The sequence below is a fragment of the Anoplophora glabripennis genome, unplaced genomic scaffold (assembly GCF_000390285.2).
Source record: "Anoplophora glabripennis isolate ALB-LARVAE unplaced genomic scaffold, Agla_2.0 scaffold1561, whole genome shotgun sequence".
Classification (NCBI taxonomy): Eukaryota; Metazoa; Arthropoda; class Insecta; order Coleoptera; family Cerambycidae; genus Anoplophora; species Anoplophora glabripennis.
The window spans coordinates 39,645-55,090 of NW_019419200.1; the positions used below are offsets into that span (position 1 = coordinate 39,645).

The window sequence follows — 15,446 nt, forward strand, 5'->3', positions numbered from 1 at the left end:
TCATCCCTAGTACTCCCCGTTATTAGTATATCATCTAAAAATACTACTACCTTCTCTAACCCTTGAAGGATTTGTTCAATGATTTTTTGAAATTTAGAAGGTGCACATGATAACCCATAAGGAAGTCTAGTATATTCAAAAAGACCTTTATGAGTACTTATAACCGTTAATTTACGTGAATCTTTATCTAATAAAATTTGCTGATAAGCTTGTGATAAATCGAGCTTGATAAATTCCAACCCACCTTGCAATTGACTAAATAAATCTTCTATCCGTGGTAGTGGATAAGGATCAACCTTTAAACTTGGATTTACCGTTACCTTATAGTCACCACATATTCTAATGGTGCCATCCCGTTTAACAATTGGTACTATTGGAGTACCCCAGTCACTGTAGTCCACTGGTTGAATGATATTGGCATCTAACAGTCTGCAATTCCGTTTCGACCTTGTTTTTAATTCCATACGGTACTGGACGTGCTTTAAAAAATTTTGGTACCACGTTTACTTCAGTAGCCAGAAGAAAAAACATTTTTATAACGACTGGCTAAATTTTTAATAATAATGTCAACATTTTCTTGTTTGACGTTACTAACACCTGCCTTATTTTGCAAATTAATATTACTATTTGGTTTATCATTGTTCTGAAATGAATGTATACTTAACTCAAAATTGTAATAAAAATTCCGTCCCAATAAGGGCGGTCCACCCCTATCGATTACGTACAAATCGACCATCCTGGTCACTCCATGGTAGGTTATAGGAACTGTGATGTATCCCAATGGATGAATATTCAACCCTTTGTAGCTAATTAGTGTCCTATCCGTACTCTGTAACACATACATATTTAAGTATTGACTCCAATAACTAGTAGAAACTACTGATAAACTTGCCCCAGTATCTAACTCAAACGTAAATTGCTTATTATCTATAAAGACCTGAATTTCAATAGGAGTCTTTTCTTCTCCTAGATGATATAAACAATCAACATGTTCATCTAACGAAGGATGCTCTTCCAAAAAATTATGCTTGAAATTTTTACCTCTATTTTGTTTACAAACTACAGCTAAATGGCCCTTAATATTACAAATGTTGCATATATAATCTTTATATTTACAAGTATGAGAATAATGAGATCTCTTACCACAAACAGTACAAGTTTTCTTTTCGTTTATACCGAATGTGGAATCCAGGAATGCACTCGATGCACCTGTGCCTGCATAACCTCTTCGTCGGCCTAGTCGCTGGCTGTCATCTCTGCTCCGTGGTGGCTCCACCCCCTGTGGAACATTTCGCCTACCGCCACATGCGCCTACCGCTCCACGGCCACAATCCTGGTACCTACTTCCTTGCGCAGGACCTCGTCGATGGGAAACTCGATATACGGCATCTGCTTCTCTCTTGATCCCTCCAACCGAACTGCTCGTCGTTGGAATGTTACCTTGGAAGTTTTTCTGCCCTGCTTCTTTTTTGCAAGCAATTGACACCGCTTTTTCGAATGTCAAGGTTTCATCTTCTTCGTGAAGTCTATCACGAACTGCACCTTTTGGAAAGCCTATTATAAATCTGTCCCTCAAAAACTCATCCAGCACATCAGCTTTGAATTTGCAGGGTGCTGCTAGGTTTCTCACTCTGGCTGCCCACTCACTTGCCGATTCATAAGAGTTTTTATACGCACTGTAGAACTTTTCGCGAACACCAAAGAATGTTTCTATCACTTTGAAATGTTCGTCTAGCTTGGAAGCGATATCGTCGTAAGGCACGTTTTCTGGTTTCTTTGGCACACACAAATCAGAGATTAACTGGTAGGACTCCTCATCGCAATTTGCTAACAGGATTCCGCGTCGCACATCGGCCTTTTCAGCGGCAATATTGTTAGCAATGAAGTATTGCTGTAATTGAGACCGGTAAATGTTCCAGTTACACGTTCTATAACTGAATAATCGAACTTGGCCCATACCAGTTGCCATCTTGTCCACGTGGTCGACCGCACGATCTTTATTCACTAGCTAACTTTTTAATTCTCCGACACGAATTTTTATCCACCACTTTTACCTCGTCGCCAGTTTGTTCTGTCTTGAATAAAACACTATTCCACTGACTAATTAATATTCTTTATTAATTCTGCAATACTCTTGGTAATGTCAATACATGTTATATACAAAGCTCATACGATCTCACTCTCTAGAATGATCATGTCACACAACCCTATATATATATATATATACATGGACCTGCGCACATGCCTAACAGTACATGTAACTAAAAGTAACTAAATAAAATACCTAACAAATACCTAACACTGAGTAATCGATGAGAAAAGTATTCGGTACTGATACTTTTTAAGCAGAGATTCTTCTCCAAGCTTCGATACATGTAATCACGATAATCGGTAATAATCGGGTAATATTTACTGAACGCGTGGATTTCAGATTTGGTATTGTATTTTACTGAAGCGTCTAATACTCATAGATACAATAATTCTTATCGGGTCTCGGAATATTTATCATGTACTCGTTCGACGCGTTTCGCAAGGTAAAAGTAGTCGCGTAGTCGTCATCCTATAGGATTGTTAATTAAGATGAAATACCTTTTTGTTGACATTTAATTAAACAGCTGTAAAATATATTTAATCAGTAATTAATCAATGTAATTATTTAATTCGTAGTTTGCTGCAGTATAGTAGATACATATGCACCTGAAGAACGTAAATAATAAATAAACATACAAAACTTAAATTATTCATACAGGGATGGCCAGAAGTACGGAATAAAATTCATATCTTTTGAATGAATTATTTTTTTTTAAACGCCGAAACACGTTAACTGATTTTGATTTTTTCCCAACTTTCGGTTATATAATAATTAATTTTTCTTCAACCCCCTAACCCCCAGCTACCCCTACTTTTTTTTCAAATGAAAACAAGGCATTAGGGGGCTCGTTGAAAAGCTTATAGAAAACCGAATCCAGTCATACCAAATAAACAAGTTTTATTTTTTCAATAGCAAGGTTTTTAGGATTGTACCTACTTGTACCTACTTAACAAGTGAAATAAAATTTAATTATCTTCAGTGTTATCCTCCATGAATTTGCATAGAATAAAATAAATAAAGAATTTGAAACTGTACCTATCACTGCTAACTCAAAAAAGATATATTTTTTATGTTGCGTTTTTTTAGTACTACTTACTTGCCAGGCTTTCTGGTTAATTTTTCGCTTTGGTTGTAAATTGGAGTTTGAAACGGTACTATTGTGTCAAAATTAAGTTATTTACTGAATTGCAATGGTATTATCGGAAGGCAACGCATCGAAATCTTGATATTGCTTGGATGAGGAGACAAAATAAGAAGTCAGGCTGAAGTGCGCGATTTATTTAATGCGAAATATCCCTAAAACCAAATCTCGCAAGGGATAGTTAGTAAAATATTTCACAAATTTGAGGAACACGGTACAGTACAGACTTTGCCCAAAACTGGACGGGCACGTGCTTTGAATGAAGAAAAGAAATTAGACATTGCATTAGAACTTGTTGAAAATCCTCATACTTCAACTGTTTCATTGGCCCGCAATCACGATGCTTCTCGAACTGCAATTCGAATGTTTCTGAAACAAGAGAAATACCACCCCTATAAGGTATGTCTTGTCCAAGAGCTTTTGGAAGACGATTATGATAGGCGATTACAATTTTGTGAGGAAATGATGAGACGGTGTGACGACAATAATGGTTTTCAACGAGACGTACTTTTTTCGGATGAAGCTACGTTTTATTTAAATGGAGTGGTTAACAGGCACAACTATCGCTTTTGGTCCCAGGAAAATCCACACTGGACATGCGAATCGCATACGCAGCATCCACAAAAAGTTAATGTATGGGCAGGTATCATCAACAACAGAATCTTGGGCCCATTCTTTTTTGAAGAAAATCTTACTGCCGCACGCTACCTGGATTTCCTAACATTTGACCTGATACCTGCTCTAGCTGTGATTTTCCCTCATGAAATTGATCCAGATATACCGAATGAAAGAATTTGGTTCCAACAAGATGGCGCTCCCCCACATTTTGGTATTGATGTTCGAAGATACTTAGATGAAATGTTTCCAAATCGCTGGATTGGTAGACGGGGTACAGTTGAATGGCCGCCAAGATCCCCCGACTTAACACCCCTGGATTATTTTCTTTGGGGATATTTGAAAGAAAGAGTCTACCAGGACAGACCGGATAATATTGAGAATTTAAAGAACAAGATTAGGGCGGAGATGCATAATTTACCAGCTGAAGTCATTCAGAATGCTGTGGACAGCTTTTACTATCGTCTTGGAGAATGCCAAATAGTGAATGGAGGACATTTTCAGCATTTGCGACATTGAGTTTATTTTTGTAAATTATCTAGTTGTTTCAATTTCTAAATGAAAAAAAACTTGTTATTGAAAAAATAAAACTTGTTTATTTGGTATGGCTGGATTCGGTTTTCTATAAGCTTTTCAACGAGCCCCCTCATGCCTTATGTTTCCATTTGAAAAAAAAATAGGGGTAGCTGGGGGTTAGGGGGTTGAAGAAAAATTAATTATTATATAACCGAAAGATGGGAAAAAATCAAAATCAGTTAACGTGTTTCGGCGTTTTAAAAAAAATTAACTCATTCAAAAGATATGAATTTTATTCCGTACTTCTGGCCATCCCTGTATATTAATAACATTTAAATAAATAATTATTTTCTATTTTTTTTTTAAACAAAAAAATATATAAATTTTGCTCTTGTCTTATAGAAATTAGTCTTATAAAAATACCAAATACTTAACGAAAAAATAAAAATATCCAAAATAAGAAAAAAACAACGTAACTTATTAATTCAAAACTATTTACTGTTTTGTGCGAATGCCTACTATTACCATTGTGATACTACTACTAAGTTTTATGAATAAACAAAAAATCGTTGCAGTTTAGAAAAATGATTTTGTTTACATACTTGGATTTTAATCTGTTGCGCTGTTCTGTTATTATTTGACCTGTCTTAGAGAATATACGTTCACTTGGAATAGATGTAGCCACGATGGATACATGATTTTTGCTAATATTAACAATTTAGGGTATTTCGAGCGTGTGGTTGACTTTTGCGGGAAGTCAGCGTAGAAACAAAGCCGCATATCGTGCCGGCCGGACTATACAAGTAACTGTACACAGTAACGAATACAAAGTAACGAGTACTCAAGATAAAAGTAACGAATACTCTGAGTACTAAAAAGTAACTGTATTTGACATCACTACTCCTGAAGCCGGCTACCAGGCCATTGACACCGCGCTAACGCTGTGTCTGGTTGTCTCAGGCGTCGTGAAAAATGTAAATGTCGGTGCGATAATTTACATTTATTAAAAATGAATCAAAAGGAACACAAATGCGGGGTGTCGAAAAATCACTTTGTTACAACGTATTATGTCCTCTTGTAGCAGTAAATGTGCCCATTTGTCGAACAAATAATAGTTTTCACTTTTTAAATTCTAGTCCCAAAGTCAAAATTTTAAAGCAAACTAAAATCTAATAAGTTATATTGTTTAGCCATAATGGAAAAGTCTTATTTCGGGTTTTTTTAATTTTATGAATAAAATAATAATTTCAATACATGTATATTTGTAGTATAAAATTGAAAACCCGTTAATTATTATCTTTGTGATTATTATAGTTATAATTACCATTATGTCATCATTCATCATAGTCATTAAGGTAGTCATCATCTTTATCATCAGTCAGTTATTTGTTAGTGTTAGTGATACATACTAATTATCAATAAATATAATTACCATAATTTAAGAAATTATTTCAAAATCACATTTGCGTGGATGAATATAACTTTTTAAATAAATTGTAGTGCCATTTAGTAATACCCACATTAATATTAATTTTAGATGTGGAACAAGAAAAACTAATTAAGTTATTGAGCAATTTGAAAGAAGATAACTTGGTAAATGGTCACATTGTACAGGAAGCTTTCAAATCTCTTTGTAACGTCTTCAGTGAAGGAGAGAATGAAATCACCAAAGTGATTAATTCAGCTTCTATCCTTTTTGCTACAGCCATATGTGAACACCTTATACCACTTTCTGATGTTGCCTCAATAACAGAAAATGGTGCACATTATCCTTTATTTTTGTTAGTTCTGCAGCACATTCATAAGAAGAGAGGAAAATTGGAGTTATCAGAAATATTCAACAAGAGTAAGGTAAAAATATATCAATGCTTAATTTAATTTTATTATACAAACCATCATGATTTATTAACACTGACTTCATCAAATCAAACATCAAATCTAGATACCATGTTATAAGTGCTAGAGGGAACGCATTAAGCGGTCGCGGTCCCGTCGGATCGCGGATCATGCTAGTCTCGATCGCGCGCGGTGTAGTTCCTTCCCATGTTTTATAATGTATGCATTCGCACTGGACATTCCCGAGTTCGTCTCGTTTGCATCGCGTTTTCCACCGATCTTTTCCAATGAAGCTCGGGAGACCATAGAAGAGCCAATAAAAATACCTCTTCCATAGAACTCATTTTCTTAACTATTAAAACAATAAAGCAAAACAAAAGAAGAGCGCGAGCAGGATTGTGCGCGATTGTCAAATGCGACTGATATAGTGAAAAACTGCGATCAGCTCAGGCCAGAACGGTCCGCGATGCGACGAGCCCGCGACCGCCTAATGGGTTACCTCCTTAATAGTTTAAATTACTTTGGTAACCATTTGCACTGCATTCGTAAATGCTCATTTATTTTTGATAGAGGGATAGTGAGGTAAATTCAATCCCTGAGGGACACTTTACTCATTAAAATCAGAGCTGAACAGTACATCTACACCAGGAATAAACTGTTTATATTTTAGGTAATATCTTAATAATAGTTGTCCTAGTATGACATAAAAAATGAGATACATTGTACAAAAATGTAGTTTTTCTCCAACCGTCACAAAACTATGACATTTTTTTACTGTTAGAAATCTCTAAGGTTGACATTTTCCTTACCGAGAAAATAAAATGGAATCTTAGCAACAAAAGTATTCACTTTTAATCCTAGGAGCTAAAGTTTGCACTTTTAATCCTTAGATTAAAAATGTTAATCAAGTTTTAATTTCATTTGTTTTATATTTGACATGAAATGAAAATAATAACTGCCGACAGAAAATTTTATAAACAAAAAAAAAATCGAAAAAATGACTTGTGGAGTCTGACTATGTCTACCATATATTTTTGGGGTCGTTAAATCCGAATGCATTTAACCCCATCACGTCAGGATTTTTCATAAACTTAAAAAATAGGCCCAGAAAAGTCCAATAAATCCTCTATCCATTGACCACTCATAACCTCTTAATCCTATAATCCCATAACTTCGTAACCTCGAAACCCCATAACCCAGTAAGAAAGGGACTTATGCGCGTTTAAGCTCTGAAACAGTATGTTCGAGCCATACGTGCTTCTTGAGCCTTAAAGCCATATTCCCCAATAATCCCATAACCCCATAGCCTCAACCTCAAAACCCAGTCAAGAATAGACTTATGCACGCACTCTCATGAATCGAAACTTCGTACATCATTGTTGTACTACTTATTCATGTTTGCAATTCAGGGCACCTTCACGTGGTTGACGGAGGGTAACGGAATTATTCCGTCATCCGGCAGACACCCTGGAAACGGCAAACAATTTCGATGAATGAGGTCGGATCCCCATTAGCGCGAAAAGGTAAAGCGAAGTTTGAGTGTTCGTGCATAAATCTATTCTTGACTGGGTTTTGAAGTTGAGGCTATGAGGTTATGGTATTATTGGGGCATATGAGTTTATGGCTTACCGAGTGTCAGGGTTATGGGGTTAAAGGTTTATAGGAGTTGAGTGGTCAGTGGATTTGGGTTTTTGAGCCTATTTTTTTGAGGTTATGAAAAATCCTGACGTGATGGAGTTAAATGGACACCGGAATCGGATTCAGCTACCCCGAAAACATGGTAGATACAGTCAGATCCCAGAAGTAATTTTTCGATGTTTTTTTTTTGTGGAGCTGTGAATATTTTCTCAAATTTCAATTTTTTTTTCTGCGGGACATAATTGTAGAACACACTGTATTTTACAGTGAAGTTTGGTTATAGCATCATGCCAAGAACAGTGAAATCATGTTGTACCAAATGGAAGATATATTTATATCAAACCAAACTTGAGTGAAAATTCGTCATTATACGCGGTTTGTCATTAAAATTTTACTATAATATACAGGGAGTCCGCAAATTTCACCGACAACGTTTGACTGCATATTCAGGACGATAAATAAATAGGATCTACGAAAAAAAAATTTTTAGTTTTTGAGTTCAAAGTTGTCAAAAATAAAACTAATTTAATATTAATTAAATCGGTAAAAGGGTTATGAAGTTATTAAACTTCATAACCCTTTTACCGATCGCGTTAAAATTTGGGACATTTATTTGGACTATTATGGCGTATTGTTTCTTAAAACTTTGGTCAAATCGATATACTGGGTGATAATTTTCTCCGGTTACCTCTCCCTTTTAGAAGTCAAAACTTTTACAGTGGTCGTATTTTTTTAAAACGGGCAGCAATATTGAAAAGGTTGTCACTTGAAAAAATCTCCTAGAGAAAGCCATGCTTGAGAAAAATTGCATTATTTGCAGGTCTGCATGTTTCGGTTTGCGTAGCAGTGTCACTGATTTAAAACTTTGAGTTAAGTAGGCGATGAAAATAAGATGTTGATTACTGTGGCTATCAGGTAATGTCATTATTGTCATGTTTCTTTCTCATCACTCCATACATACAAATTATGAAAATGTTTAATTGTTTTGATACACTGCGGACACTTCATAATTTGCATGTGTGGAGTGATGAGAATCCTAAAGAAACACGACAATAATGACGTTACCTGATAGCCACAGCAATAAACATCTTGTTTTCATCGCCTACTGAACTCAAAATTTTAAATCCGTGATACTGCTACGCAAATCGAAACGTACAGATCTGCAAATAATGCAATTTTTCTCAAGAATGGCTTTCTGTAGGTGATTTTCTCTAGAGACAATATTTTTTTTAAATAAAACGACCTTTTCAATGTTGCTGCCCGTTTATAAAATTACGACCACTGTAAAAGTTTTGTCCGCTAAAAGGGAGAGGTAACCGGAGAAATCTAATATCCAGTACTCGTATATCGATTTGACTAAAACTTTAAGAAATAATATGCCATAATGGTCCAAATAAATCTCCCAAATTTTAACGCGATCGGTAAAAGGGTTATGAAGTTATTAATTAAATTAGTTTTATATTTGACAACTATGAAGTCCTGTAACTCAAAAACCAAAAAGTTTTTATTTAATTTTTTTTTGATGGATCGTATTTATTTATCGTCGTGAATATACAGACAGTCAAACGTTGTCGGTGAAATTTGCAGGCACCCTGTATAATATTAATGTAAGTTTGCATTCAACGAATATAATGCCATATTTTAAATCTTCAGGTCAATCTTATGACTCAACTACCTGAGAATGACAAAACAAAAGAACGTCTTTCAGAAATTCTAGAAGAGAGAGATCTTGCTTTCCTATATCCATTGCTTCGCATCCAAGCAGATCTTTCCCGTCAACTTCAAGCTGATCCAAACCCACAGTCATTTTACAAATGGATAAAAGAAAATTTAGAACAATCGAATTTCAATGATCCTGGATTTATTAATGCACTTATGACCGTACTCTTGAAATATATAACTCACGAATCCTCCATTATTGGTAATGATGAAAAGGCCATCATAGAGAAAGAAACAAGTTTACTTAAGAGATATCAACCTGTACTTCATGCGTTTTTAAGGGAAAAATCTTCTTTACAGTTGGTGGCGGTCTATTCGTTACAAATGCACTTTTACTCATTAGGTTTTCCGAGGGGTCAACTCTTAAGATGGTTTGTTGCTCTTTATGAAATGGAAATAGTTGACGAAGAAGCTTTCCTCAATTGGAAGGAGGATGTCACTGATGCCTACCCAGGAAAAGGACAAGCGTTGTTTCAGGTAAGTTACGCAAAATATATATATTAGTGATGAGTATACATGTAATAGATTATTATTTCAATTACAATATTACAATTTCTATTTTTGGTTATTTGCCAGTTTTTTAATTTTGCTCCATTTAATCAAATATCTTTTATGATGCTCAAATACAAATAGACAAATGGAATATAATGACCTAGCATTTAATAAAAACAATCGGCTATAATGAGGATCTGTACCGTAGTAGTTTGGTTACGATTAATGTTTAATCCGGATTAAATAAAATTTGATATGGGCTTATTGTTAGATCAATTCTAATTCTAAAATCGCATCGCTTTATTCTTAAATTAGCATAAAAGAAAATATGGAAAATTATTCTTGTTCTTTAAGAGCCACATTAACAGCAGAGGTTGATGAAAATTCAAATACAATATAATTCCAATTATCCGAACTCCAACTACCCGGATCGCCAATTATCCGGATCGCATCTGACTTTCGAAAAACACACTTAGACACAGACTCTTCTAAAATAAGAAATACACATACGCAGAAGATGAGTTATCATTCTCGCGCGCATTGTTGTGTTTGTCGGTGCCAGTCAGTCAGTGCGCCTAACACAGTGTGTGTATATTTGTTTTTTTCGATTTGACCCTTGTTTTCGCCGAGAAAATAATTTTTCTTTTATATTTTTAAACTATCAACATCCAATATTTAAACCTCATTTCGCATTTGTTTACCGTTAATAAGAAAATCCAAACTATATCATCTAATTAAATTATTACTTTAAGGAGAGAACGCATTAGGCGGTCGCGGTTCCGTCGCATCGCGGACCATGCTAGTCTCAACCGCGCTCGGTGAAGTTCCTTCCCCTGTTTTATAATGTATACATTTGCACTTGGTATTTTCGGCCGGGCTATGCTGGCTCGCATCGCGTTCTGGATTAAATCGTCGCTTCACAAATAGAAAATATTTTGTGAGCAATCGTGTGAGTCGAATTCAGGAAGTCATCCCTCCAGATTGTTGGTATCATATTCGAGCTAACTGCAACCCAGCTGATTGCGCTCCTCTCGGTATATATCCTTTAGAACTTCTAAACTCTAAGCATTGGTGCGAAGGACCTCCCTGGATATCTTGCTGAAAATTTGTGGTCCATTGCAGCATACGAAGAAAACCAATTTTCCTCAGACGCGGTAGCTGAGGGAAGACAAATTTCTTTACTGTCATGTTTGCCTCAAAACAGTTTTTTTGGCAATCAATTGATTAGTTTTTCGTCTTTGAACTAAATTAAGGTTGCTTATTGTAATCGATTTTTACGTAATCTTCGAAATAAATAGAATTTGCAAAAGGGAACTCTTACATTTTCTGAATTGAATGAGGTCTTGTTGTTGTTAATTAAACATGTACAATTGTCAGTTTTTACTGATGAGATTTTTAATCTTAAAAGTAATCGACCTTGCTCAAAAGTAATTCGAAAATTAGCGCCATTTATCGATGAACGAGGTATTCTCATATGTTGATAAATATCCAATATTGTTAATTAGGTTTACTACATTGATTATTGAATATTTATATTACTTATTTGCGTCCAGGTTTAAAAACCATACATTTTCTATCATCTCAACAATTTTGGATTTTATCATCGAGACGAGCAATAAAATATTATTTATCTCGTTGTCACACTTGTTTTCGCGTGAATCGATTTCACCCTATGGATAATCCTCCAAGTTAGCAATCAGGTTAAACATTTTCTTGCATAGGTGTTGATTTTGCTGACCCATATCGTATAACGATGTCTCGAATTCGAAAAGCAAAGTCTCAAAACATAGGTGGCATCGGATTTATCTATTGAGGCTTTCTTAGCTGCATTACGACGATTTATAGCTCGTAGAGGTTGTCGCAGTAAAGTATTTAGTGACTATGATAGTGTCAGATAAAACAACTACTAAGATTATAATTGGCAAGAGACGCAAGGAAAACAATGGCAGCACCGGCGACGGCTGTGTACAAGAAATATTAGCGGCTGAACCATCAGTCACTCTTCACGTCTCGAATGTGAATCTAAATACTACAGAGGATCAACTGGCAGCATATATCACCCAGAGAGTGCAAGGAACAGTATTTCACGTTAAAAAGCTTACCACAAAGGGTTCTTATGCATCATTCAAAGTAGTTATTCCTCGTAATTTACAAGAGAAAATACTAGACGAAAACTTTTGGAGTGAGAACATAAAGGTGCAGTTATTTCGTTTCTTCAAGAAAATATCAACAAACCATTCTAAAACAACAGGAAAAAGTTTCCCCAGTGTCAGACGCAATTAGGACAAGTTCAAACGATGGTAGTGTTCCCGGCATCATACGTATTTGTCACTTAAATTGCCGCAGTTTACGTAACAAGATTGAAGACTTGGAACTCCTACTTCAACATATTGACTATCCGGAGGTAATATGTGTCTCTGAAACTGGTTTTCGTGATTTTGAAATTGTGCATGTTAAAATTGACAACTATGTTCTTTGTGACTTTTTTTGTAGATCTGATCATGAGCAAGGGGGAGTAGCGATATTTATATTATCCACTTTAGATTTTAGGAAAGTTTCTTGTAAAGTACCAAGGTTAGAATTCACATTTGAGTATGCTTTGACTGAAGTTGTGTTAAAAAACAAGCAAACAATTTTGGTAGGATGTTTCTACAGAACTCCACTTGCCTCCCCTGCTCCAGATAATTCAAGTGAATTTCTATTACATATTGAAGATTTACTAAACCAAACTATAAAAACTGACTTGGTCTTCTTATGTGGAGATTTTAATTTTAATTTTGATCCTTGTAATTTAAATCCTTTTGCCAAAAAGTTATGCAATATCTTTGCCACCTTTAATTTGAAACAAACAATATGGTCCTATACCAGGGAAGTAGGTGAGGCGAAGACAATAATTGACAATATCTTTTCGAGTATGGATATTAATATATTGAACCCGCAAAATATAAAATGTGATATTTCAGACCATCATTTACAACAGGTTTCTTTTTCCATTTCTGAATCTAATGTTGTTCAAAAGCTCTTATTATTTTAAGCGAGTTAGTAACAATCCAATAAATATAGCATTCTTCCAGCATTTGATAGCAAAAGTCAGATGGGATTTTTTAGATTTAAATTTGTCGCTTGATGAAAAATTTTCATTCTTTCATGAGGTTATCTTGAATGCATTTGATAAAGCTTTTCCTGTGGAACTGTGTAAAAATAAGAATAAATCTCATATGAAGACAAACCCATGGGTGACACTGGAAATCATTAATGAGGGGATTATGTTAAGAGAATTATATGATATATACAGATGTACTAATGATAACGAATTAAAATTGCGCTATAAGGCTTTAAAGAAAATTCATAAACAAAAAATTATTGTAGCAAAATCAACATATTTTGGTAATAAGATATTGAATTCTTCTAACAAATCTCAAGCAGCTTGGAACATTATTAAAAAAAATTGTAATACTTTAAATAGTAACATTTGTCAAAGCTATCACGATGATGATGGGAACAATATTTCAAACTTACATAAGGCCGCAGATGCATTTAATAATTTCTTTGTCGATTCGGCCATGTGCTTAAATGATAAAAAGTTTCAAAGGGATGTGTCTTTAGGCATCCCTTTTGTGTCTAATTCCATATTTTTGTTCCCTTTTACAGAAATAGAAGTAATGGATATAATTAGGAAAGTTTGCACGAAAAATTCGGCGGGTTTTGATAGCATTCCATGCACAATTCTTAATAAAATAATCTCTTTTATATCCGTTCCTTTGACTAGTTTGATCAATCTATCTTTTACACAAGGATATTTCCCTTCTTTATTAAAAAAAGCTGTAATTATTCCTATCCATAAAAAGAATGATAAGTATTTAATATCTAATTACCGAGGAATAGCACTCCTTTCTGTATTTTCGAAAATATTTGAAAGGGCATTTTATTTAAGAATATTAAGTTTCGCAGAAAATAATAACACAATTAATAAAAATCAGTTCGGATTTAGAAAAAGTTTGGCGACACAAGATGCAATTTTATCTTTATATAGCTTTATATTAAATGCATTAGAAAATAAAGACAAATGTGCATGTATAACTGGCTTAATATCTATTTACAAGGAAGAACTCAAGAAGTTCTTTTAAATGTCAATGGTATTCAATATTTTTCACAACCGAGGCATATCCGATTAGGTGTCCCTCAAGGGAGCAATTTAGGCCCATTTTTGTTCTTACTATTTATTAATAACATTGAAATGATTGCTAATTCAAAAAGATTTGTAACAATGTTCGCAGATGACACTTCTGTGGCGGTTAAATCGGAATCTATTGCGGCACTTAGTGGCCTTGCATCAAGTGTTGTGATTAGCATGCAAAATTATTGCAAAAATAATAATTTAGCTTTAAATGGCACAAAAACTGATCTGATCGTGTTCAATACTAAAGAAATAAATTGCAGTATATTAGTCAAATTTAACAACAAAACTATTCAACAAAATACTTCAGTAAAATTTTTGGGAGTCCTCTTGGATTCAAAGTTATCTTGGTTAAATCATATTAACGAATTATTGAATAAATTGGCAAAACATTGTTTTGTTCTTTGGCGTTTAGGCAAATTTGTAGATTTGGAAATTTTAAAAATGTATTACTTTGGTTATGTTCAGTCTAATTTAAGCTACTGCATTATTTGTTGGGGTAACTCGTCACATATTAAAGATTTATTTATTCTCCAAAAAAAGATTATACGTACAATGACTAATTCAAAGGCACGAGATTCTTGCAGACAATTATTTAAAAGATTAGGTATTCTTACAGTTTATTCACTATATATTTTAAGCTGTGTTACATATGTGAAAAACCATTTAACAAATTTCATTACACGCGCCAATACAACTCAGTCTTCTGGCTATAATCTGAGAGAATCTCTTAATTTAAAAATACCCCAGCATCGCCTAACGTTAACGGCTAATGGCCCTTTTATTATGTCCATTAAATTATATAATAAGTTGCCAACGCATATTAAACAGATAAATTCTTGTGTTGTCTTTCGTAACAAAGTAAAGCGATTTCTCTTACAGAATCCCTTCTATAATATTGATGAGTATATGTGTTGTGTCTTCAATGAGCCTGGTTTTTAGTTTTAATTTTAATTTTTTATTTTAATTTTTTTATTGCAATTTTTAATTTTTTGTTACAATTTTTATTCTATATTTTGTAATTATGTTCTATATCTTGTCATTGGTCTATATTTTGTAGTTTGTCCTTATACATTAATTATCTGTTTTTTATTTGTGTTACATACTTTTGACAATTTTCGATACTTTGTGTGAGCAAAGTCTTATGAAATAAATATGTTGTTATTATTATTATTATTATTATTATTATTATTATTATTATTATTGTTATTGTTGTTGTT

General features: G+C 34.1%; 1 protein-coding gene across 1 annotated transcript in view; it reads left to right on the forward strand.

Annotated features, from left to right (window-relative positions):
• LOC108914988 (eukaryotic translation initiation factor 4 gamma 2) overlaps positions 1-10,034 on the forward strand; it is a gene marked incomplete at both ends in the record, with an annotated part of 33,012 nt that extends 22,978 nt beyond the window's left edge. The window contains 2 exon segments of the mRNA XM_018720927.1: positions 5,902-6,215; positions 9,492-10,034. Of these exon segments, the coding sequence (XP_018576443.1) occupies positions 5,902-6,215; positions 9,492-10,034 (857 nt within the window).
• Positions 10,035-15,446: the final 5,412 nt, after the last annotated feature.